Raw genomic sequence first — 27,926 nt, 5'->3', positions numbered from 1 at the left:
AAGTAGCATGAGATATCATGTTATACCTACGGACCTGATACTCATAGCATTACTGTTTCCCAAAGGTGGCCAGATACACTAGATTTTTGGCTACTCTAGGTAATTTACAACAATGTAATGGTGGTAGGCCAGCAAAGACATTGCTTTAGTTATCAATAAGGTGGCTTCAATGGAACCCTGGGGTTACTTGGAATTTGGTCAGGCATTCCCCAGAAGACAGCAGCAAGAGTCGTAACTTTTGCAGTGGGCATGGCAAACTGATTTCAACTTGACATAAAATACTTAGCATTGATAAGTCCTGGACAAATATAAAATTAGAAAATTCTTTATCAACCTCCGACATCAAGCTTTTTGAGGTATGAATGTGAATAGGAGTTCTCTATGATAATAAAGTGGTCTAACATCAATCATCATCTGTAGATACTATGGAATACTGTGGCAGGCACAATTTTCCAAATGCAAACTTTATTTCAATGCAGATGCCCATACTGAGGTTGTTTTACCAAATCGTGCACAATATCACCTAGGGTTGTAGAGTTTTTTCACAGGTTATGTAAGGCAATGCAGCTCAGCTTCACTGTGGTGAATAGGACTATGCTGCAACAGCACATACAACCAGTGGACAAGTGTGATGCACTTTTTTGGATGAATTCCAGATGGTTTTCCTAATTGTAAAATAACACCTTTAATAATCTAATAGAATTTTGCTGATAACCTTAATTTAAAGCAAAGGTGGCTAAGCACATTAATGTCAAACATGGATATTTCAGCAGGACAGTCAACCACGTAATGTGTATGGAGGTCTACTTATTCCCGACTGTTAGATTTCAAGAAGGTTGATTCATTTGTTCTCAGGGGAGATAAGCCAAAGATATCTAACAGTAGCTTACTCCCTGTGATCCATCGTGAACCCATGCACCCTCAGCAACCTGAGCGTACATGTGTATGTGTGGGTGTTGGGAAAAACAGCTATCTAGACTGTATGGCTAGCTTAAGATATATTTGTAATCTTAAAATACAGGGATCTCCTTATTTATCCTTTAAAGTGACCCTCCAGTAAAAATTCTCATCAACTGGGGAACAGAATACTTTAATAGTGACTTTCTTTTTATCTTTTTAGTTTCAGATTTGCTAATTCATGGGATCCTCTTTTGTCATCCAAGATAGCCACAGACTATCTGATGCACACTGTGCATTGGTAGCCCAAGAAACTTACTACTTTTCCAGCTCTGCTCTTGGATTGAATAGCAAAGTTTACATGAACAATGCTGGCCAATCTAAAAGTAGCAGAAAGTGTCTGGGGCTACTAAATGCACAGTATGCATTAAGCAGTGTGAGGCACCGTGCAGCCATCTTGGAAGACTGAAGAGGAGCCTGGGAATTTGATGATCTGTCGCTAAAAAAATTAAGCAGGGCAGCCTGTATTTGTTTGTTCTCCAGTTCATTATTTTATTTTTATTTTTTAACTGGAATGTCCAGTTAAGAGCATTTCCACTAAAATGAAATCATGACTTGTAAATAAAAGACATTGAGATGGAATTATCTGTCAAGATTTAAAAATTTACTTGAATTGGTTTCGTATAGGTAAATCTTATTTCTACTGAATGTGTTTTTCAAATGACAACCTGGAATGACTGCCATTTAAACTCCCATATTTACTAAGACCCTGTTTTCTTAGGCTCCTGAGTAGTTATGTAGCCATATTGGGGTGGACAACGTAACAGCACATAAATTGGTGGATTTACATAATAGAATTTTTAACAACACAATAGAACAGAACAACTTCTAAACTAAAGAACCCTCTTCAGGAACAAACAGTTCATTCCTGACAATTGCCTTGTCTGGAATGAACTGTTTGTTCCCAATAATTGATTGTTCCACAGCGGAAGTGCTAGCTCAATTTACATGAAGCAATCAACTCCTCTATATAGGAATGAGCGACCATTATAGCAATCACTCGTCTTTATACAGATTCATTATTTCTGGACAGCAGATTGCTATTTACACAGGATGATCTGCTGCCCAGATACATTGTTTGGGTGCTGCATCTGTTGACATTGCTTGTTCCTCGGGTGATCAGTGGGACTTTTACTTGGGACAATTGTTGAGAACAAGCGTTCATATCAGTATTCATTCCTGATAATCATCCCAATAATTTGTGAGAGTAAATGAGCTATAAAGATTTATGAACATGGATGTATTACAAATCCAGAAGCCTATGGGAGCATGCTGTACATCCATATGACTCATATTTAATTTGAAAGCATACAGAAAATAATTGTGGTATTCTCCCCACAGTAGTCCTTTAAGGGTAAAATACAGTGTTGTAATGTGGCACTGTATTGGGGCACATGCTGGGCTCGCTATTATGGAACTGTAGAGATTCTGCCCACATAGGCTCTGTGCAGATATTTTTGTCTTATATTTACTTTGTCTTTTCATTTTACATGAAAGTGCCTTTAACTAAGAGCTCAATGCTAATAAACCTTTCTTAGCTCTGCAAGCCTGAAGTGATTAATGATACAGACGTAAAGGCATATGCTTAGCTTGGTCTTCAATCAGATAGCTATAATCAATGTAAATAATGTCATCTGCCAAAATTAATTATATAATATATATATATATATATATATATATATATTTAACATCAACAGTCTCAGTTTAAAATTAAAATAATTAGCTATAGTCTAAAATATTAAGAAATATGCAATACATTTTTAGCAATCATGTCTAATCAATATAAAGCCAACAGAAAAATTATATGCGCTCCTTTTCTTTCTTTATCTTTACTTAAAAAACAATGTGTATATAAACCACACACAAAAACATGTTCTTAAAAAACACAAAGGAAAAGAATATATGTCAATATTCATTGCTGAAACAGTTTTGAGATATTAAAATCAGTGGTTTAATGAGTTAAACTAATCATGTATGTTTGTATCAAAAGCAAAAATTGTGTGAGATGTGTCTATGTTACGATTTCATAGTGGCCAGATATGGTCAGAATTGTCCTAGTACGAGTTACCAAAGATTAGAAAGGTTTTTGATTATAACTGTACACTCTATTTGTTTAAGGCATGGTAGACAGTACATGTCCAATACTGATGACTGGCCATTGTTACTATACAGTTTGATTTAGGCTAAGACATGCATTCATGAGATGTTTACATGTATGTATCATGTATATTCTGGTTGTTTAATACATGCAGAAAACTCCATTTTAAAAAATGGGGATTTCAGTAGGCTTGTCCACCCACCATTCATTCCATTGTACACACTTCTGTGATGAGATGACATTTCATCTGCTACTTGTCTCCTTAAGGCTTCCCTGCTGCTCCCACTCAAAAGTTTGAGATGTTCAGGACTACCTCCAAAATGTCTGAGATGCTCAGGGCTACTGCCCCTTGCTTTTTGAAGATGTTCTGAGTTTCCACTTAATGTATGTTTTTGGAGATGTTCTGGGCTGCCACAGAGCTTCTGGTACTCTGGACTACCACCAGACCTATGCTTTTTAAAATGTTCAGGACTACTACTTAATATTTGTTTTTGTAGATTTTCTGGGCTACTACACGTATGCCTTTGTGGCTCAGGACTACTTTTACCCACACTTTTATGATGCTCTTGGCTGGCACTTTTCAGATGTTTCTGATGATCAGGGCTTGCTGAACTCCTAGGTTTTTGAAGTTGTTCCGGACTGCCACTTCCATGTTTCTGGTGTTCAGGACTTCCTTCACTTTTGCCTTTTTGAAGATGCTCAGGACTGTTGGTAGAATTTGGTTTATGATGGTCTGGACTATCTGTGCTACCTGCACTAGATGTGCTACTTCCATCACCAACATCTCGCAGGAAAGTACTGATCGTTGTATTCATCTGACAGAGGCTATTTTGACTGTCGATAGAACAGCGACTACCAGCAACTCCAACTTTATCATCATCTAGCAAAAAACAAAGTTCTTTCAGTTCAAGGTTTTCTTTTACCACTTCTTCTTGTTTAACTTCAAGATCCTTTAATTTCTGCAAATACAAAGTAACCTCTTTTTGCATTATTCCTGAAGTATATCTTCCCAGTCTCTGCCATTCTCTTGAAATCCGTTTTCCCTTTTGTCTGTCATCATCCAAGAAGCAACATAGATCTCTAAGTTCTTGGTTGTCTTCTTGCAGCTTCTGATTTACATCCTTAAACAAAATGATATTTTGCATTAGTAAATTCTTGAACTTGGAAAAAATACAATTTGCTGTCGTTCATATATGTGAATTATATCAAACATTTTTTATACGTCATAAAATCTAGTATTGTGTGACTTGATGCAGAGGAATTTATAATTCAGAAATTAAGTGAACAAGAAATATGTTGTCTACATATAATAAAACAATTGCAATATTTTTCCTAGTTTTTAATAAGTTAATAATACAATCTGTAATAAATAAACACACCATTTTGCAATCTAAAGCCTCATTAAAAGTCATGTTCAGGAGATTGAATCATTTGCTATGTTTTTCCCCATAAAATAGAAGGAAGAACCTGTGCATAAATATTACTAAGGGACACAATTTTACTAAGGACATGGCAAAATTCATAGGCTTACTGTATGTTGTAAGTTCTAACTAGGCATCCACTTATAAAATGGCTGCTGCACGTGTTAGGACATGGAGCAAAGGACTCTGGTAACGAGGGATCGCCCACAATGCCATGCATGCAGCCAATCAGCAGCCAGCAAGCCCCTGTGATGTCACAGCCCTATAAATAGCCTCAGCCATCTTGGATTCAGCCATTTTCCAGTGTACTTAGTGCAGGGAGAGACTTTAGCAGGCGCTAGGGACAGTGCTAGGAAAGATTTTAAAAATTTTCTTTTTGGCTGAATAGAAGTTCAGGAGAATATCATTAGAAGTGTAGGGAAAGGATAGGGAGGAATTATTCCACACTATAAAAGGAGAACAGGGTCCAAAAGGGGATTGTACAGCCTGGGTAATAGAAGCAATTCTATTACACCTTTTTGCACTGACTGGGGATCCAAATAGCCGTTATACTGCTGCTTTTAGGTTTGCATAGATGATACCTCTGTAATTCCAGCAAACCTTGCTTGTTATTGGGGTGCAAGTGCTGTGTGATACAGCTAGAGATGAGCGAATTTCCTAAAAATTTGATTCGCCCGGTTTGCCGAATTTTTCAAAAAGATTTGCTTCGATCCGAATTTATTTTCGGTGAATTACGTTAAAAAACGTCTATTTCCGGGCTGCCGAGAGCCTTTATAGGGGTGTAGAACATTGTGCCTTGCAGTAACATGCATAGGGAGTCTGTTATGGTAGTGAAATAATACTGTGAGTCAGTATGACATGCAGATGACAGGGGTAGCTCTTAGAATCACTGCACACTTCACTTATTTGGGCAGTCACGGGGTCAAAACTGACCAAATAACTGAAGTACGCATCAACTCAGCCTTACAGGTCGATGGTAGCGTCAAGAAGAAGTGCACTCCTTTTACACCCTCGTCAGTTGATTCCACAAAGATGTCTACAGAACCTGTTCTATTAAACGCCTTTACAAGTAGAGCCCCCCTGACAGAGTGAAGAGGGTGTCAGCAGTAAGTTTGTGTTGACGTCACTGATTATTTTTCCCTTCCTCTGATCCGTCAGAACAATAACCCCCAAAAAACTGATCCTGTCTGTAGAGCATATGCCTTCACTCGGTCAGCATTTGCTGAATAATCCATCAGGAGTGGATCTAAAACAGAGATGACACGTGAATGGAATATTCCCATTTCTTTTGTGTTTTGTACCCACTTCTGCTTTTGGCTACCAAATCATAAGCCAGTTCTGATGGGATCATACAGGGCTTACAGCTGCTACACATCTAATTTTTCCTTCCTTGTGACAGATCAAAAGAAAGGCCAAATAAATGAGGATGTTATCCAGGCTGAAAGCCAAAATGACCAGTCATGAAGTGGGGAGGGTGGGAACAGCATGAGAAGTCCACAGAGTGGACCTTTAACATAGTGGTGAGGTGGAAGCAGTATGAGGAGACCACAGAGTGGCTCAATGACAAGGTCTGGAGGTGGAAGCCATATGAGGAGGCTACAGAGTGGCACAATGTAGGGGGAGGGGATAAACCAATCACAGAAAATAATGCACTATAATAATAGATGCAAGCATAACATATGGACTAAGCCCTCACTCTATTGATAAAATCTGAGACACTTGGTCAATACATTTTGATCAAAACACATCTAAGCCCACCTACCAAGCGACAAGGTGGTCTCAGGTCAGGCGGGTCCTATGCTAATTATTACAATTATATAGTGGATATATATATACCAGAGGATGGGTGCTCTTGCTTAATAGTGATTTCAAGTCAGTCTGTTTACCAGCACTTCAATCTCCCCTTGGTGGAGGGCACCTGCCCAATATCTACACTTCACTATCAAAAAAATCTAAAATATCAAAAATATCAAAATTTTGGTTGGGAAATTATCAATAAGCTGTTTTCAGAAACAATAGAGCATAATTCTGCTGAACAATCTACAAAGGAACAAATGCTACATAAACCACACCCTAAATAAGAAAAATTGGGGAAAAAACGCATGCAAAACGCATATGCGTTTTTTCCATATATTGACAATTTAAATGTAACTATATCAATTATTGAGGTTCAATTCAACATATACGTTAAATTTTTATACGGAAAATTTGAATATGTTTTTAGTTGTTATAACATGTTTTTTATTGTATTTTACCACTATATATTTTTTTTTACCTTAAGGACAATACAGATAATTTAACTCAAATAAAGGATTTAGTATTATAGAAATTACATAAAGAAATAAAGAAAATAAAAAAATAATAGAACGAATTTTATTCGAATTTTCACTACCAACGAACATTTGAATAGTTCCCCTGAAATCCCGCGAGATTACATAACGGGACTTACAGTCACCACGTGGGACGCCGAGTCACGGCAGAAACAGACACCACTACATAGGTGAACACCACTGAGACAACAACCAAAGTCAGCATGATCAAGGAGGGTGAGTGCACTGCATTTGGAGTGAGACGCCACTCTAATCAGCACAAATACCACAACAAAACAGTGAGTAATACCACACCTCTCATCAATGTATTAAAACGTGGATGCAGTAATAAACCGAATGCCTAGGAATACTGGGAGTTGAACAAAAATAACAATGATTGATACACTATTGTTATATGCCAAGGAACACTGCTGCATATACATTGTGGTCACCAACCCATATTTTAAAGCAAGGATGGCAGTGGTAGCTGCATCCTGAAACTGGAAATTACTTATCTATGAGACTGATATTGCCTTGATATCAACAACTGTAATCAACAATTGGTACCTTATTGACAAGTGAAAGGACCTATGACATTCAGTTAACATTTCAGTTACTAGATTAATATTGCTGCTACACTATTGCCGTTAAACCGCTGCTATAATATTATCACCATTATATCTGCTGCTATATTGTTGCTGCTATAATATCTGCTGCTATTTATAAAAAATTTTATTAATGTCTATATGCTTTTTACATATTGCTAGACTGTAGTTTTATATTGAAATAAATAATATTAACCTTGACTATATATACATAGCTATATAACCAGATGAGGAGTGCCTGGGTCCTACGCTAAACCTGCCTATGCCATTATGCATTTATGTTCAGGAGTGCAGACCCCACACATATAGTGTGTTGCTCCTAGTTACCTCCATGTGCAACAGCAACCGGTAGGGGGAGGAGCACACACACCTATATGTACCACCTTATCAAGGTCGCCTATTAGATAGGTGGGGAAAAAGTGTGATGAATACTACTCCCAAAATAGGAGCGTATTCACAAATGAAAGTGCCACTCCTTCAAGACAAGTTAAACAAATCACGGAAAAAAATAAATAAAACATCCTGCACAATATGATAATGAATGTTGCGGATGTACATGGCTACATATCGTGCAGGATGTTTTATATATTTTTTTCCGTGATTTGGAGGGGATAAACACCAGAATGACAACAGAATGAAAAGACCAGGAATAAGGCCTCAAGGCTAATGAAGGGTAAAGGGAGACCAACTAGGAAACCCTAGACCTAACCATGACTCCTGTCCGTATGAATAGACCCTGAAGGTGGGAATATTCATACACTGAAAACCTAGGCCCTAGTAACCCTGAAAATCTCTAGGAGTAGTGACAGGGTCTGAGACTACTGGTTCCTTCCCAGATGAACGAACCAGCGTCTCCCTGAGGCCTAGTAAACAACAAGCATTAGAGAACAACAAAATACAAGCAAAGTACACTTATCTTAAATAGAAAATGGATGAGCAGGAACTCCAATGAAAACAACACACCAGCTCTTCCAACTCCAGGTAGATACTATCAACCGCATGGTATTAAGTGTGAGTCCAGACTAAATAGGGTAGCAGTAATGACCACAAGCTACACCTGGGACAAGAGGTGTGGTCATTACCAACAACACTACAACAAGTGAAAGCAGAGAGACTGTCAGATAACCTTACGTGCCGCCAGTCTCTCAGATCTTCTAACCTCTATCATGGGAGGGACCGTGACAGTACCCCCCCCCTTCTACGGGTGACCTCCGGACACCCAGGACCGACCTTTTCCGGATGAGCCCTGTGAAAGGCTCACTATCCTGGCGATCTGAAATTCCAAATTACCATCCACCATGACAGAAGCGGGAGGCAAGGCAGACGGTTCAGCAGGTTTGACATATCTTTTCAGCAATGATTTGTGGAAAACATTATGAATTTTTTAAGCTTGTGGAAGTTCAAGACAAAAAGCGTGAGAGTTTTAGCATTAGGTAGACCTCATAATGCTATAAAGTGCGACATCTTTCTGAAGCAATCAACAACCACTAGAATCACAGTTTTTCCTGAGGAATTCAGAAAATCTGTGATAAAGTCCATGGATAAATGAGTCCAAGGTCACGACGGGATAGACAACGGAAGTAGAGATCCTGAAGGCTGAGTATGTGTCACCTTGGCACGTGCACAAGTCTCACAAGCTGACACATAGCCCTCAACACATTTACACAACCCCGGCCACCAGAATCTATGAGAAATGAGATAGACCATGGATCTGCTCCTAGGGTGTCCTGTAAGAACTGTACAGTGATTTTCCTCGCACACCTTGTGCCGTAGTTCCGAAGGAACAAACAACTTCCCCGGATGACAGGAATCAGGTGCTTCTCACTGGGCCTCCAAACACCTCTGCCTCAAGTTCGGGATAAAGGGCGGATATTACCACCCCTTCAGCTAATATTGGGCCAGGTTCTTCTGAATCACACCCCCCCCCCCCCCAAGTAATGCTACGCGACAAAGCATCCGCCTTGACTTTCTTAACCCCAGGGCGATGGATGACAACAAAATTAAATCTGGTAAAAAACAATGACCATCTGGCCTGCCTTGGGTTCAGACATTTAATGTAGCCGACTCCAGGTAAGCCAGATTTTTGTGATCGGTAATTACCGTAATAGGATGAATCGCTCCTTCCAACCAATGACGCCATTCCTCAAAAGCCAACTTAATGGCCAGCAACTCTCTATTACCTATGTCATAATTTCTTTCAGCAGTTAAGAGCTTTTTAGAGAAGAAAGCACATGGGCTCCATTTACTAGGTGAAGGACCCTGAGACAAGTCTGCTCCTACCCCTTCCTCAGATGCGTCAACTTCCACAATAAATGGCTGTGACACATCAGGCTGCACCAGTATAGGAGCAGAAGCAAAATATTCCTTCAATAGCTGAAAAGGCTTGTAATGCCTCATCCAACCAGACTAAGATATCCGAACCTTTCCTAGTCATGTCCATTAACGGTTTAACAACAATCGAGTAGTTCAAAATAAGATTACGGTAGTGGTTAGTGAACCCCAAAAATCGCATAAGTCTTTAAGATTTTCGGGTCGATCCCAGTCCAACACAGCACTGACTTTTTCATGATCCATTCAAAAACCTGAAGATGAGAGTAGGTAACCCACTAATGATGTCATTGATGAAATGTTGAAAAACAGCATGAGCATTGGTCAACCCAAAAGGCATGACCAAATTCTCAAAATGACCTTCAGGGGCATTAACCCCTTAGTGACCAAGCCTGTTTGGGCCTTTATGACCAAGCGTTTTTCTTCCTTTTTTTATGGTCTCGTTCCAAGAGCTATAACTTTTTTATTTTTTCATCTATATAGCTTTATGAGGGCTTGTTTTTTACGGGACAAGTTGTAGTTTTTAATGGCGCCATTTTGGGGCACACATAACTTTCTGATTAACTTTTATTAACTCTTTCTGGGAGGGACATAGGGAAAAATAGCAATACTGCCACTGGGTTTTTACATTATACATTTTTTGGCGTTCATTTTTCGGTACAAATAACATAATATCTTTATTCTCTGGGTCAGTATAATTACAGTGATACTAAATACTTATAATTTTGTTTTACGTTTTACTACTTTTTTTGCAATAAAACACCTTTTATTAACCCAAAAAATAATTTTGCATTGCCACTTCACAAGACCCATAACTTTTTTTTATTTTTTTATATGGAATTGTGTGAGGGCTTGATTTTTGAAAGACGACTTGTATTTTTCATTGGTATGATTTTGGAGTAAATGCCGCTTTTTGATCGCTTGTTATTACGTTTTTTTTTGGTGGAAACTAAGAATAAATTCGAAATTCTGTCTTTTTTTATTTTTTACGGCGTTCACCATAGGGGATAATTTATGTAATATTTATGTAGTCCCGGTCGTTACGGACGCGGCAATACCAAACATATGGGGGATATTTTCTTTTTGCAATTTTTTTCATTGAAAAGCGTATTTTCAATGGAAAAAAAACATATTTTTTTATTTTATGGAATTCTTTTTATTTAATAAATGTGTATTTTTTTTCTATTTTTTTTACTATTTAATAGTCCCACAAGGGGACTATAATATACAGTATTTTGATTGCTTTTAAAATGTAATGCATTATCTCTATAATGCATTGCATTTCAATAGCAATGCTATTCGAACATTGACCAGCAGGCTGCGCCAGAGAGGCACAGCCTGCTGGAAGTAACGGAAGACAGGCTCGGGGCCCTGATCGGAAGCAAGGTAAGCTTCCCAGCACATCATCACCCCACGATCGCATTTTCGGGATTCTGATGGGAGACAGAGGGAGTCCGCTCCCTCTGTCACCACTTTACATGCAGCGGGCGCCATTGCACCCGGCATGTAAAGGGTTAAACAGCCCGGATCGGCACTCCTGCCATTCCGGGCTGTTAGAGCAGGGACCCGGCTCTCAAGTGAGAGCCAGGTCCGCGCTCCCCGCTGCACGGGGGAGCCGTGCAGCGCTTAAACTGGGCCGTCGTAAAAACGCGGTGGCCCAGCCTAAGGCCCCTTAGTGACCGCCGTAAAAACACGTATGGGTGGTCACTAAGGGGTTAAAGGCCGTCTTCTATTCATCCCCCTCCTTGATCCTATCCAGCTTATATGCCCCCATCAAATCTAACTTAGAGAATACCTTGGCACCGACAATCTGATTGAACAAATCCGGGATCAATGGAAGGGGAGAAGGATCACGGACAGTAATGCAATTAAGCTCACAGAAGTCCAAACATGGCCTAAGAGTTCCATCCTTTTTCTTAACAAAGAAGAACCCTGCATACACTGGGGATTTGGATGGTCTAATATGACCTCTAGCCAAACTCTCGGTGATATACTCTCGCATGGCTACTCTTTCGGGGTCAGAAAGATTATACAACCGAGACTTGTGCAACCTAGGTTGACGGGGCAATCATACTCCCAATGTGGAGGTAATTCCTAGTCTCCACTTTCAGAGAATACATCAGAAAAATTAGAAATAAACAAAGGTACTATTTTAGTGGTTACAATAGAAAGCGATGTGCTAAGACAGTTGTCTATACAATAATCACTCCAATCAAGAATCTGTCTCGCTTGCCAATCGATGGTAAGATTATGTTTGCTTATCCATGGTAAACCGAGCACCAAGTGTGTCAGGATTTGAACCTGTGACCAGCCACATCCCAGGCGGTAGCCCTGCTTACTAGGCTACCGTCCTCTCAGGACATTCCTCCCTGAAGCCTATTATTTAACCTCAGTCTTGCCAAGCCTTGCTCATCATCCTTGATTCCCCACACCTGGTACTTCCCTATATAAGTCCAGCCCTTTGCACTCCAGCTTGCTGATTATTGAGCTCCTGAGCCTTGATCAAGCTTCTCCTCATCTGCTGCTCTTGCTACTACTGTAAGTCCACTGCTGACCAGGAATCGACTACTCTTCTGCTTTGTCCCTACCTACTGAACTGCTACCACCGTTGCCCATCCGGATTGTCTGACCACGCTTACTGCCGCCTGCCCTGACCACCGCCTGCCAACCGACTATGCCTCTGCCAGACTTCCTGCACCTACCTACTACCTGCCTGCGGTCCTTGCCACTGGGCTCCACTCCTACCTCCAGCCAGCTGTCCTCTGACTCAGGTGAGCCTGTAGGACTGTTACAAAGGGAGCAGGCAGACCCTCCAGCACAAAACACGAAATGGATTCTTGATGAAAATCACCCACCTTTAAATAAATGTCCTGCACCATTTGCGACAAACATTTCTGTGTGAGTGGAGTGGAATCAATTGCAAACACCGAAATATTTTTGTCTAAAGCAATTGTAAACCCATGCATACGAACTGACCGTCAACTAGGTTAACCCCTGCCCCACTGTCAAATACTTCAATTCCTACCGTTTTGGAGTCTAGCGCCACCTTGGCAGGCAGGAGAAATCAGGTACTACCAGCAAATGACAAAAGTACATTCTCAGATTCCCCACCCACACCACCAAGCGTGAGATGAGGACTAAACACATTTTTTTTTCTTTTTCGCCTTGACATTTAACATATGGACATACGTTAACAAAATGTTCCCCTTTTCCACAGAAAAACCAGAGTCTCTTCTTAAGCCTAAAGCTCTTATCACCAGGTACAGGGGTAGCTCCACCCAGCTGCATTGGCTCATCACCAGACATGTGCTCAAGTGTCTCTCTACCCAAAGTGTCGGAGGAGGCCGCTACCCCATATGATAGTACGTCCTGAGTGTGAGGAACCTTAGATCTCTCCCTCAGGCGTCTATCAATACGTATAGCAAGAGACATGGCCGCTTCCAATGACTCAGAATATTTGTGAAACTCCAACGCGTCCTACAGGCTCTCAGATAACCCTTGACAGAATTGACTACGGAGAGCTGGGTCATTCCACTCCATATCCGTAGGGGCGGTGGGTGGCAATACCAGTACCCGCTGACAAAGGTGGGTGAAAGAAGGAGCACTTGGCATCAGATGTGTGGCATCAAGCGGGTGGCAGTATCAGAGTAATAGCTGAGGCAGGTAGCCAGAATAAACTGGTCTCTTTTTTCAAGGTATGGGTGAGGCAGCATGGATGATCTAATCGGACGCATCAGGCATTGGTGGGTGGAAATCCTGGCTGATCCACGCCTGTTTCATCTTGAAAAAGATCAGTCTCTCCATATTTTGGGTGGACAGGCGAGTTCTCCTTGGGGTAACTATGGCCCCCGCAGCACTAAACACCCGCTCTGAGGCCACACTACTGGCCGGATAGGACAGCTTTTCCAAGGAAAACTCGGCCAATTGTGTTCACAAATCCAGTTTGGCTCCCCAGTAGTCCAGCGGATATTCAATGTGGAGTGGCAGGGTGCTGTCCAAGTATGCCAACACCTGCTGGTTCAGGTTCTGCTCTATGTCTACCTGCTGGTGAGTAGTTTCTTCACTATGCGGGTGAAGAAAGCTGCTCATCAGTGACTCTAGACTTAGGATGCTGGTGATGCTGTCACTTGCGACGAAGTCAAAGATCGAGTCAACCAATCAAGAACTGCTGGGTTGCTGGTCAAGACACGACCGCTAGCTGACATTGGGAGCGCAGGCCGCTCAAAGTGACCCCCTGCTGCCACGCCCCCTTACTCTGCTGTGACCTGTGCCTGCACCAGAAACATTTAGGCCTCTGCCACTCCCCTGTGCAGGGCCTGGCACTTCTCTGTCTGACATACTGTTAGATGAACAAAATAAATAAAAATTTAATTTAAACACCCCTAATAGCGCCAAATATATTTTTATTATTGTACTGAAATAGGCCACTAAACGTTTTCACCACATATAACTGCAGAAGTGAAATGAGAATATATTTTTAATTTTGTACTGAAATAGGCCACTAAAAGCTTTTTCCGCAAATAACTGCAACAGTGAACTGCCTATATATTTTTCTTTTTGTACTGAATAGGCCATTAAACGCTTTCACAACAAATAACTGCAACAGTGAAGTGAGCATATATTTTTCATTTTGTACTGAAATAGGCCACTAAATGCTTTCACCACATAAAACTGCAGAAGTGAACTGCGTATATATATATTTTTTTTGTAATGAAATACGCCACTAACGTTTTCACCACATGCAGCTGCAGAAGTGAACTGTGTATTACTTTTAGTACTGAAATATGTCACTAAACGCTTTCACCGCAAATAACTGCAACAGTGAACTGTAGAGATGTCGCGAACATAACATTTTCCGTTCGCGAACGGCGAACGTGAATTTCCGCAAATGTTCGCAAACGGGCGAACCGCCATAGACTTCAATAGACAGGCGAATTTTAAAACCCACAGGGACTCTTTCTGGCCACAATAGTGATGGGAAAAGTTGTTTCAAGGGGACTAACACCTGGACTGTGGCATGCCGGAGGGGGATCCATGGCAAAACTCCCATGGAAAATTACGTAGTTGACGCAGAGTGTGGTAAGTTGAATTCGCAATGCGATTAATATAACCTGCATTAATCGCATTGCGAATTCAACTTAGAGCTAAGTTCCTAATGGTTGTATTGCTAGAATTGATGACAACTATAACGAATATAGCACTATATTCTCAATCTTCGTTATATCCTAGCAATATAACCATTAGGAACCCAGCTCTAAGTTGAATTCGCAATGCGATTAATATAACCTGTATTAATCGCATTGCGATTACAACTTAGATCCGAGTTCCTAATGGTTGTACTGCTAGAATTGTCGAATATAACGAATATAGCACTATATTCTCAATCTTCGTTATACTCTAGCAATACAACCATTAGGAACCCAGCTCTAAGTTGAATTCGCAATGCGATTAATATATCCTGTATTAATCGCATTGCGATTACAACTTAGATCTGAGTTCCTAATGGTTGTATTGCTAGAATTGACGAATATAACGAATATAGCACTATATTCTCAATCTTCGTTATATCCTAGCAATACAACCATTAGGAACCCAGCTCTAAGTTGAATTCGCAATGCGATTAATATAACCTGTATTAATCGCATTGCGATTACAACTTAGATCCGAGTTCATAATGGTTGTACTGCTAGAATTGTCGAATATAACGAATATAGCACTATATTCTCAATCTTCGTTATACTCTAGCAATACAACCATTAGGAACCCAGCTCTAAGTTGAATTTGCAATGCGATTAATATAACCTGTATTAATCGCATTGCGATTACAACTTAGTCAAATTTGTGACACTGCAGCTTCAGAATGAATCTAAGATGAATGCTACCCTTGCTTTTTGATAGGAGGTGGGAGGGAGGGTATGCTGATTGGCTGGAATGTGTCTGCTGACTGTGAGGTACAGGGTCAAAGTTAGCTCAATGATGATGTATAGGGGGCAGACCGAACATCGCATATGTTCGCCCGCCGCGGCGAACAAGCTATGTTCTCCGGGAACTGTTCGCCGGCGAATAGTTTGGGACATCTCTAGTGAACTGAGTATATATTTTTCTATTTGTACTGAAATATGCCACTAAATGCTTTCACCACAAATAATTGCAACTGTGAAATGCGTATATATTTTTATTTTTGTAATGAAATAGGCCACTAAACGCTTTCACCACAAAAAACTGCAACAGTGATGTGCGTATATGTTTTTCTTTTTGTACAGAAATTGGCCACTAAGCGCTTTCACCACATATAACTGCAGAAGTGAACTGCATATATATTTTTCTTTCTGTACTGAAATAGGCCACTAAACGCTTTTACCACATATAACTGCAGAAGTGAAATGCGCATATATTTTTCTTTTTGTACTGAAATAGGCCACTAAACACTTTCACCACAAAAAAATGCAGAAGTGAAATGCGTATATATTTTTCTGTTTGTACTAAAAAGGCCAATAAACTCTTTCACCACAAATAACTACAATAGTGAAGTGCGTATATATTTTTCATTCTGTACTGAAATAGGCCTCTAAACGCTTTCACAACATAAAACTTAAAAAGTGAAATGCATATATATTTTATTTTTTATAATGAAATATGCCACTAAACGCGTTCACCACAAATAACTGCAACAGTAAAGTTCGTATATATTTTTCTTTTTGTACTGAAATAGGCCACTAAACGCTTTCACCACAAATAACTGCAGAAGGGAAATGCCTATATATTTTTCTGTTTGTACTGAAATAGGCCACTAAATGCTTTCATCACAAATAACTACAACAGTGAAGTGAGTGTATATTTTAATTTCTGTACTGAAATAGGCCACTAAACGCTTTCACCACATATAACTGCAGAAGTGAAATGCGTATATATTTTATTTTTTGTAATGAAATAGGCCACTAAACGCGTTCAACACTAATAACTGCAACAGTGAAGTGTGTATATATTTTTCTTTTTGCACTGAAATAGGCCGCTAAACGCTTTCACCACAAATAACTGCAACAGTGAAGTGCGTATATATTTTTCTTTTATTACTGAAGTAGTCCACTAAATGCTTTCACCACAAATAACTGCAACAGTGAAATGTGTATATATATTTTTTTATGTACTGAAATAGGCCACTAAACGCTTTTACCACAAATAACTGCAACAATGAAGTGCGTATGTATTTGTCTTTTTGTACTGAAATAGGCCACTAAACACTTTCACCACAAATAACTGCAGACGTGAACTGCGTATATATTTTTCTTTTTCTAATGAAACACGCCGCTAAATGCTTTCACCACATACAGTTGCAGAAGTAAACTGTCTATATATTTTACTTTTAGTACTAAAATACGTCACTAAACGCTTTCACCGCAAATGACTGCAACAGTGAACTGAGTATATATTTTTATTTTTGTACTGAAATAGGCCACTAAACGCTTTCACCACAAATAACTGCAACAATGAAGTGCATATGTATTTTTCTTTTTGTACTGAAATAGGCCTCTAAACGATTTCACCACATAAAACTTCAGAAGTGAACTGCGTATATATTTTTCTTTTTGTAATAAAATACACCACAAACCCTTTTACCACATACAGCTGCAACAGTGAAGTGCATATGTATTTTTCTTTTTGTAATGAAATACACCACTAACTGCGTTCACCACAAATAAATGCAACAGTGAAGTGCATATATATTTTTCTTTTTGTACTGAAATAGGCCACTAAACGCTTTCACCAGAAATAACTGCAGAAGGGAAATGCGTATATATTTTTCTGTTTGTACTGAAATAGGCCACTAAACGCTTTCACCCCAAATAAATACAACAGTGAAGTTTGTATGTATTTGTCTTTTTGTACTGAAATATGCCACTAAACGCTTTCACCACAAACTACTGCAGACGTGAACTGCTTATATATTTTTCTTTTTGTAATGAAACACTCCACCAAACGCTTTCACCACATACAGTTGCAGAAGTGAACTGTGTATATATTTTACTTTTAGTACTAAAATATGTCACTAAACGCTTTCACCGCAAATGACTGCAACAGTGAAGTGCCTATATATTTTTATTTCTGTACTGAAATAGGCCACTAAACACTTTCACCACAAATAACTGCAGAAGTGAAATGCGTATATATATATTTTTTTGTAATGAAATACACGACTAACGCTTTCACCACATACAGCTGCAGAAGTGAACTGTGTATATATTTTACTTTTTGTACTGAAATACGTAACTAAAGACTTTTACTGCAAATAACTGCAAGAGTGAAATGCTTATATATTTTTCTTTTTGTACTGAAATAGGCCACTAAACGCTTTCACCACAAATAACTGCAGAAGTGTAATGCATATATATTTTTCTGTTTGTACTGAAATTTCATCACAATAACTACAACAGTGAAGTGCGTGTATATTTTTCTTTCTGTACTGAAATAGGCCACTAAACGCTTTCACCACATATAACTGCAGAAGTGAAATGCGTATATATTTTATTTTTTGGAATGAAATACGCCACTAAACGCTTTCACGACAAATAACTGCAACAGTGAAGTGTGTATATATTTTTCTTTTAGTACTGAAGTAGGCATCTAAACGCTTTCACCACAAATAACTGCAACAGTGAAGTGTGTACATAGTTTTCCTTTTGTACTGAAATAGGATACTGAACGCTTTCACCACAAATAACTGCATGTCACGGAACCATGAACCAGACGTACAACAAGAGATAAATGAAAATAAGAAGGCTTTATTGAAAATAAAGCTGTAAAGCAAAAGTCCAAACGGATGGTGAAACCGAGCAGAGTCTTTGCGAAGCCAGAGGTCAGGAACCATAAGGGTAGTCAGACGAAGCCAGGATCAGGAACCAGCAGGGTAGTCAGACGAAGCCAGGATCAGGAACCAGCAGGGTAGTCAGACGAAGCCAGGATCAGGAACCAGCAGGGTAGTCAGACGAAGCCAGGATCAGGAACCAGAAGCAGCAGCAGTCTTAGAAGCATGTGAACACAAGAGGACCAAGCAAGGAACTGAAGCCACAGACCTCCTATATATATGAGCTAGGCATCCAGCTCCTCCCAGGGGAAGGAGGAGCCGCAGGGTGGAAGGCTACAAGAAACCCAGGACCCAAGATGGCCGCCAGCACATGTCAAACGAAGGAGAGCAGCAAGCAGGTAAGACCATGACAGTACCTCCCCCTCAAGGGCCCCTCCTCCGCGGAGCACAAAACGGTTTCTGAGGGAAGCGTGCGTGGAAGGCTCGGAGCAAGGCAGGAGCATGGACATCTGCGGAGGGAACCCAGGAACGCTCCTCTGGACCATACCCACGCCAATGGACCAAAAACTGCAACCGACCGCGGACCAGGCGTGAGTCCAGGATATTGCTCACCTCATATTCCTCACGATTGCCCACTTGGACCGGACGAGGCCGAGGAACCGAGGAAGTGAAACGATTACACACCAGTGGCTTCAACAGGGAGACATGAAACACGTTGGAGATCCGCATGCCAGGAGGAAGCGCAAGGGCATAGGCTACCGGGTTTACCCTGCGAAGCACTCGGAAGGGACCAACAAAGCGAGGCGCCAGCTTGGGAGTGGGCACTCGAAGGTTGAGGTTGCGGGTGGACAACCATACACGGTCTCCGACCTGGTAGGAAGGAGCAGGCGCTCGTCTGCGATCAGCCTGGAATCTCTGGCGCTGCGCAGAGACCTCAAGGGACTTCTGGATCTGTACCCAAGAAGCACGTAGGACGGAAAGGTGATCCTCCACAGCCGGAATATCCTGGCGAGAGAATACCTCCGGTAACACGGCAGGTTGGAACCCATAATTGGCCATGAAGGGAGACGTCCCAGAGGAAGAGTTCACCGCCGTGTTCCTGGCAAACTCAGCCCAAGGCAGGAGGTCAACCCAATTGTCTTGGTGATCGGAGACATAGCAACGAAGGAATTGCTCCAAGGCCTGATTGGATCGTTCTGCGGCCCCATTGGACTGAGGGTGGTAGGCCGAGGAGAAGGAGAGATGAATCCCCAACTGGGAGCAAAAGGCGCGCCAGAACCTGGACACAAACTGACTCCCCCGATCCAACACAATCTCCTTAGGCAAACCGTGCAACCGGAAGACCTCCCTGGCAAAAATCGTGGCCAACTCTTGTGCAGAGGGTAACTTCTTGAGAGGAACACAGTGGCACATTTTGGAAAACCGATCCACAATCATGAGAATGACCGTATGGCCTCGGGATGCAGGGAGGTCCACAATGAAATCCATCCCCAGGTGTGACCATGGGCGCTCCCCGGTGGCTATGGGTTGCAGAAGGCCCAACGGAAGGTGCCGAGGGGACTTACTCTGGGCACAAACGGAGCATGCCGCTACATATGCGGCGATGTCGGAACGTAGGGAAGGCCACCAGAACAGACGTGAAACAGCCCAGGACAGCTGATTCTTTCCAGGATGCCCCGCGGTCTTGGAGTTATGGTAGGTTCGCAACAACCGAGTGCGCAACTCCTCAGGCACAAAACATCTGCCGTTGGGTCTCCCAGAGGGAGCACCAGATTGAGCCGCCAAAATCTGCTCACCCAGGGGAGAGGTCAGGCTAGTGCGAATGGCGGCCAGGATCTGATTCGGAGGTATGACCGAAGTCGGAATCGACTCCTCCCTGGACAGCTCGGAGTACTGCCGTGATAAGGCATCCGCCCTGATGTTCTTGGAACCGGGTAGGTAGGAGACCACGTAATTAAAACGTGACAAAAACAGAGCCCATCTGGCCTGACGTGGTGTCAATCTCTTGGCCTCAGAAAGGTAGGTCAGATTCTTGTGGTCCGTCAGGATGAGAACCGGAACCACCGAACCCTCGAGCAAGTGCCTCCATTCTTTAAGGGCCTGCACGATGGCCAATAACTCCCTGTCACCAATCTGATAGTTGCACTCCGCGGAAGACAGTTTCCGGGAGTAAAACCCACAAGGAAGCAGAGGACCCTCTGGTGTTCTACGCTGAGACAGAAGGGCGCCTACTCCCGTCTCAGACGCGTCCACCTCGAGGACAAAGGGCAACCCAGGGTTGGGATGCGACAGAATCGGAGCCGACACAAAGGCGGACTTTAGGGCCTCAAAAGCTCGGATGGCCTCGAGCGGCCAGACCTGGGAATTACTGCCCTTCCTGGTCAGATCCGTGAGAGGCTTGGCCAGCATGGAAAAGTCCCTGATGAACTTCCGATAATAATTGGCGAAGCCCAAAAAGCGCTGCAGGGAACGAAGACCACTGGGCTGGGGCCACTGTAAGACAGCCGAAACCTTCTCAGGATCCATGGAGAACCCCTCAGCGGAAATGATGTAACCTAAGAAGGTTACCTGGGATCGGTGAAATTCGCATTTCTCAAGCTTCCCGAACAGCTTGTTCTCTCGTAACCGTTGCAACACTCGTCTGACATCCAGAATGTGGGCCTCCATGGATTCAGAATATACCAAGATGTCATCCAAATAGACTACCACACACTGCTGCAACAGGTCACGGAAAACATCGTTGATGAATTCCTGAAAGACTGCGGGCGCATTGCACAACCCAAAGGGCATAACCAAGGATTCGTAATGACCGGTCCTGGTGTTAAACGCGGTCTTCCACTCATCGCCCGCCTTGATCCTTACCAGGTTATATGCCGCCCTCAGGTCGAGTTTGGTAAAGACCGTGGCCCCTTTAAGGCGATCGAACAGCTCGGAAATCAAGGGTATCGGGTAAGCGTTCTTGATCGTGATGCGATTGAGACCCCTGTAATCGATGCAAGGCCTCAACTCACCGCCCTTCTTTTTCACAAAGAAAAATCCAGCCCCTGCCGGGGACGAAGATTTGCGAATGTGTCCGCGTGAAAGCGCCTCCCTCACGTACTCCTCCATGGCCTCATTCTCCGCTACCGACAGTGGATAGACTTTGCCACGAGGAGGAACGGCACCAGATTGTAACTCTATGGCACAATCGTATGGGCGGTGCGGAGGTAGGGCAACCGCGCGCACCTTATCGAATACATCCCGGTACTCCTCGTATTCAGGAGGCAACAGAGAGTCCGAGGAAGTACACAGCAACTTGACAGACCCATGGATGCAACTAGCCCCACACTGCGGTGACCACGAGAGGATCTCGACCGATCTCCAATCGAAAGTCGGATTATGCTTCTGGAGCCAGGGGTACCCCAAGACCACCGAGTAGTGTGGAGACGAAATAACCTGGAGGCAGACCGACTCTCTGTGAACGGCACCAATGGCTATCCCCACTGGAAGGGTCTCATGAGTCACGTGTGGCGGCAGAAGGGGTCTGCCGTCTATCGCCTCAAGAGCCAGTGGGGAACCTCGAGCCTGCAGAGGAATGGAATTGGCGGCAGCGAACACACTATCAATGAACAAACCACCAGCACCAGAGTCCACCAACGCCTGGGTCGTCACCGAGCCCCCGACCCAGGAGAGGACAACAGTGATCAGTGGTTTGTCAACACGGGAAACCGGGGACGAGGAGACTCCACCCAAGATCTGCCCCCGACAGGATCTCAGGGTACGAGCGTTTCCCGGACGGTTCGGACATGCCAACCGAAAATGCCCACCGAGACCACAGTACATGCATCGGCCCTCGCGTCTCCGGAGTGCCCTCTCCCCCTCTGACAGGCGAGCAAACCCCAGCTGCATGGGTTCACCCCCAGACAAGTCATCCCCAGGAGGCGTGGGAGGAGAGGGAGGCACGGGTGGGACAGCAAACGTAGGCACCAATCTGTTAGAAGACCTCCGCAGGTTCTCCTTAAAGGAAGGTCTCTCCCTGAGTCTGGTGTCAATCAAAATCAGGAAAGAAATAAGAGACTCGAGCTCAACTGGTAGGTCCTTAGCTGCAACCTCATCCTTCAAGGCATCCGAGAGACCATGAGAGAAAGCAGCGACCAGAGCCTCATTATTCCAGCCCACCTCTGCTGCCAGGGTACGAAACTCAATGGCGTATTCAGCTACGGATCGTGAACCCTGTCTGATGGACATAAGGAGCTTCGCAGCAGAGGCAGCACGAGCCGGCACATCGAATACCTTCCGAAGAGAAGCAACAAAACCGGAAAACTCGGCAACCACCGGATTGTTGTTCTCCCATAAAGGGCTGGCCCAGGCCAAGGCCTTGTCCGAGAGCAGCGAGATCAAGAAGCCCACCTTTGATCTCTCAGTAGGAAAGGCATGTGGCAGCAACTCGAAATAAATGCCCACCTGGTTAAGGAAACCTCGGCACTGAGTTGGCTCTCCCCCAAAGCGCTGTGGAAGAGGGGCAGAACCGGTCATACCCCGAAACACCGCAGGCGCAACAACAGGTGTCGGGGTAGACTCTGGCGCAACAACCGGAGCGGCAGTAGGAGCGAGCCCAGGAGCGACAACCGACCCATCGGCAACGGGAGCGAAATGAGCCGTGCGTTCAAGCAGGGTTTGCAACGCCACAGCGAACCGACCCAACAGGTGATCCTGCTGATCAAGTCTGGCAACCAGCGTGGGTAGCGAGGATGGCCCTGTACCGTCAGAATTCATGGCTTGGTCCTAATGTCACGGAACCATGAACCAGACGTACAACAAGAGATAAATGAAAATAAGAAGGCTTTATTGAAAATAAAGCTGTAAAGCAAAAGTCCAAACGGATGGTGAAACCGAGCAGAGTCTTTGCGAAGCCAGAGGTCAGGAACCAGAAGGGTAGTCAGACGAAGCCAGGATCAGGAACCAGCAGGGTAGTCAGACGAAGCCAGGATCAGGAACCAGCAGGGTAGTCAGACGAAGCCAGGATCAGGAACCAGCAGGGTAGTCAGACGAAGCCAGGATCAGGAACCAGAAGCAGCAGCAGTCTTAGAAGCATGTGAACACAAGAGGACCAAGCAAGGAACTGAAGCCACAGACCTCCTATATATATGAGCTAGGCATCCAGCTCCTCCCAGGGGAAGGAGGAGCCGCAGGGTGGAAGGCTACAAGAAACCCAGGACCCAAGATGGCCGCCAGCACATGTCAAACGAAGGAGAGCAGCAAGCAGGTAAGACCATGATACTGCAACAGTGAAGTGCGTATGTATTTGTCATTTTGTACTGAAATTGGCCACTAAACAATTTCACCACAAATAACTGCAGACGTGAACTGCTTATATATTTTTCTTTTTGTAATGAAATACATCACTAAACACTTTTTACCGCAAATGACTGCAACAGTGAACTGAGTATATATTTTTCTTTTAGTACTGAAATAGGCCACTAAAGGCTTCCACCACAAATAACTACAACAGTGAAGTGCATATTTTTTTCATTCTGTACTGAAATAGACCACTAAACGCTTTCACCACAAAAAACTGCAACTGTGAAGAGTGTATATATTTTTCTTTTAGTGCTGAGTAGGCCACTAAACGCTTTCACTACAAATAACTACAACAGAGAAGTGCTTATATATTTTTCTTTCTGTACTGAAATAGGCCACTAAACGCTTTCACCACATATAACTGTAAAAGTGAAGTGTGTATATATTTTTCTTTTTGTACTGAAATTGGCGATTAAACGCTTTCACTACAAATAACTACAACAGTGAAGTGCGTATATATTTTTCTTTTTGTACTGAAATAGGCCACTAAACGCTTTCACCTCATAAAACCTCAGAAGTTAACTGCGTTTACATTTTTCTTTTTGTAATGAAATACGCCACTAACGCTTTCACCACATACAGCTGCAGCAGTGAAGTTTGTATATATTTTTCTTTTTGTACTGAAATAGGCTACTAAATGCTTTCACCACAAATAATTGCAACAGTGATGTGCTTATATATTTTTCTTTTTGTAATAATATACGCCGCTAAACGCTTTCACCACATACAGTTGCAGAAGTGAACTGTGTATATATTTTACTTTTAGTACTGAAATACGTCACTAAACGCTTTCACCGCAAATGACCAACAGTGAACTGAGTATATAATATTCTTTTTGTACTGAAATAGGCCACTAAATGCTTTCACCAAAAATAATTGCAAAAGTGAAATGCATATATTTTTTCCTTTTTGTACTGAAATAGGCCACTTAACGCTTTCACCACAAATAACTGCAACAGTGAAGTTAGTATATGTTTTTCTTTTTGTTCTAAAATAGGCCACTAAATGCTTTCACAGATATAACTGCAGAAGTGAAGTGCTTATATATTTTTCTTTTTGTAATGAAATACGCCACTAAACACTTTCACCACATATAGTTGCAGAAGTGAACTTCGCATATATTTTTCTTTTTGTACTGAAATACGCCACTAAATGCTTTCACCACATATAATGGCAGAAGTGAACTGAGAATATATTGTTCTTTTTCCACAGATATAAGCCACTAAAGGCTTTTTAACATAGCACTTGCACCCCAAGAACATTTTTCTGGAATGACAGACCTTTCTAATGGCTATTTGGATCCACAAGTAATCTTTCCCTGCTCTTGTAAATCACTTTTTTTCACAATGAGATTTTTCATATCACTGTCCCTAGCGCCTTCTGACATCTCTCCCTGCACTAAGATGCTGTGAAATTATTCCTCCCTATCCTTTCCCTGCACTTGTAAATAGTTTTTTCATTTTTTTTTTACAAAATGAGGTTTTTCCTATTGCTGTCCCTAGGGCCTTCTCACATCTGTCCCTGCACTCAGAACACTGGAAAATGTCTGAATCCAAGATGGCTGCTGTATTTATAGGGCTGTGACATCACAAGGCTGGCTGCTGATTAGCTGCATGCAGGCATGTCAATCTGGGTGATTCCACCTTCCCAGAGTTCCTTGACCCATGTTTTCACACGTGCAGCAGCCATTTTAGGAAAAATGAGATTCGTTGCCACGAAGAGAGGAAATTTGCATTCGTTGTGAATTGAATTTTTCCTGAAATTCGAATCGAATTCCTTTTAGTCAGCTTCGATTCGCTCATCTCTAGATGCAGCCATTAACAGGATGTATTACTAGGAAATATTTGTATGTCTTTTTAGCCGTTGTGCAATGCAGTCATATGTTCTAAAGCATTTTTTTTGGGTGTATTAGAGGAACAAAAAAGGGCTTATTAGCCGTTCAGCGATGTAGTTATATGTTCTAAAGCCTTTTTTGTGGTGTATTAGTGGGAAAAAAGGCTTATTTGCAGTTGTGTGGTGAGTAACAAAATTACAGCATTTATTGGGGTGTATTAGTGGGAAAAAAGGGCTTATTTGCTGTTCAGCGGTGCAGTTATATGTTCTAAAGCCTTCTTTGTGGTGTGTTAGTGGGGAAAAAGGCTTGTTAGCCGTTCAGCGGTTTTCTCCCGGTTGTAAGGACTTTATTTTGAAGTTACTACATACTGTACTTACCTGCAATTATTTTCTGTTTGGAGATCATTTTTATTTATAGTTGAAGGGGACCGCCATGGGGTTGAACGTGGCACCGAACTACGAAAACATGGTGGTCTCCTTCCTGGAGGAGACGTTCATCTATGTGTCGCATCTATGTGATTCAACCTGCACAGTCCCATAAGTATTCCTACACCTTCAGATGATTGTCCCTGCACTGTCATTTTCACTCTCGCAATTCAGTTTTCTTTTTTTTTACAGATTGTCAGCAACAGCACTTCCACATCTCTCTCTATGTGCAGCTGACATAGAAATGGTGGCGACTGAGCGAGATTAGGCTTTTAAAGGGCAGTGACATCACAGGGGGTGGATAGCTCCTGATTGGCTGGCTGCACGGCATTATAGTTGATCTTGTGTTAAAGGGCTTGTCTCCCCTACACTTACTTTCACTTTTAACATGTGCAGCCACCATTTTAGGAAAAAAACTGAGTCGTTACCACTAGAGATGAGCGAATCGAATCCCACGAAGTGGAATTAGATCCGAATTTCAGGATACATTTGATTCGCCTAGAAGCTGAATTTCCTCGTGCTTTGTGTCAATGAATCGATTTAACCTGAAACAGTATAAAAAACTAAAAAATTCAAACTTACCCCCTCCATTTGCTCGTGATGGGCCACCAGCCTCTATCTTGCTTGAAGATCTCTGCTGAAATCCCGTGCGGCGCGAGATTACATCATCGCGCCGGCCGGTGTGATGACATCATACGTCACCACGCCAGCCAGCGTGATGACGTAATCTCGTACCGCGCAGGATTTCGGCCGAGATCTTCAAGCAATATGGCGGCGGTCGGCCTGTCATGAGCAAATGGAGGCGGTTAGTTTTATTTCATTTTTTTTATTGTTAATTTTACACTCAGATGGCACGATCATGTATGAATGCAGCATCTGAGGCGTACAATGATGGGGGCGGCGCTATCGCACCTCCCTATTATTGCACCCGCTACTTACAAAACAATGCGCTTCGTGACGTAGTAATTCGTCACGAACCAAAGTTTTGTCGTGAAATTTGGCGAAACAGCCGAATCAAACTTTTAAGAAATTAGCTCATTTGTAGTTACCACAAATCCCCGCAATCATGGGCAAGGTAGAAACTTGAATAGGGATACTCTACCCAGCAATTTTTCTTAAAAAAAAAAAAAAAGCCCAAGAACAGCTATATATGCTTCTGATATACCCTCCATCTTGCATACTATTAAACTTTAGTAATGTTCAAGGGAGAAAAGGCACCAAAAGGGATTAAAACATAACTGGCTCTAATCTTTAGCTGTTCCGAAGAAGTGGTCAGAATGGTGGCTGGTCAAACACACTCCTGTGTATATTCAGCCCACCTTAAGGCCCCTTTTCTTTTTTTTTAATAGTGTTTATTTAACATTTTGCATAAAAAATGCAACACTCCCATGGGGAGAACAAGGAAGAAAACAAACTTCCATGATACAACACTCGCATCAGCAAGTCCGTTATTCACGTATATCTTGACCATAAAAGACATATAAATGGCTATAGTACAAAGTGTCACTGTTGTCTCTAAGAGGCTTCTAGAACTTGCTCAACCCATACACTCGCACATACATACAATGGGTGATACATTTGCCACCGTTAATGACTCAAGTCGTGCCTTCAGCTTGGACCCAAAGGCCCCAAATATCATCAAATCGGTCAGACAATCCCCTTGCCTCATATGTCAATTTATACATTTGCAGGTCGTTATTTATAAGGAGTACCCATTGGCCCACTGTAGGACACTTGGGCGGTTTCCAGTTCAAAAGTATATTTTTCCTCCCATAAAACATCAACAGTCTTAACAGTATTCTATTG

The 27,926-nt window shown here is 42.4% G+C and overlaps 1 protein-coding gene across 1 annotated transcript in view; it reads right to left on the bottom strand.

The window, feature by feature from the left end:
- Positions 1-3,177: 3,177 nt before the first annotated feature.
- Positions 3,178-27,926, bottom strand: part of CCDC85A (coiled-coil domain containing 85A) — a 147,251-nt gene continuing 122,502 nt past the window's right edge. Inside the window, exon 2 of the mRNA XM_040430170.1 lies at positions 3,178-4,176. Within this exon, the coding sequence (XP_040286104.1) occupies positions 3,178-4,176 (999 nt within the window). The remainder of the gene's footprint in view (positions 4,177-27,926) is intronic.

The sequence above is a fragment of the Bufo bufo genome, chromosome 4, assembly GCF_905171765.1.
Source record: "Bufo bufo chromosome 4, aBufBuf1.1, whole genome shotgun sequence".
NCBI classification, from domain to species: Eukaryota; Metazoa; Chordata; class Amphibia; order Anura; family Bufonidae; genus Bufo; species Bufo bufo.
The sequence above is the reverse complement of the archived record's forward strand: the minus strand, read 5'-3'. Positions and strand labels throughout refer to the sequence as shown.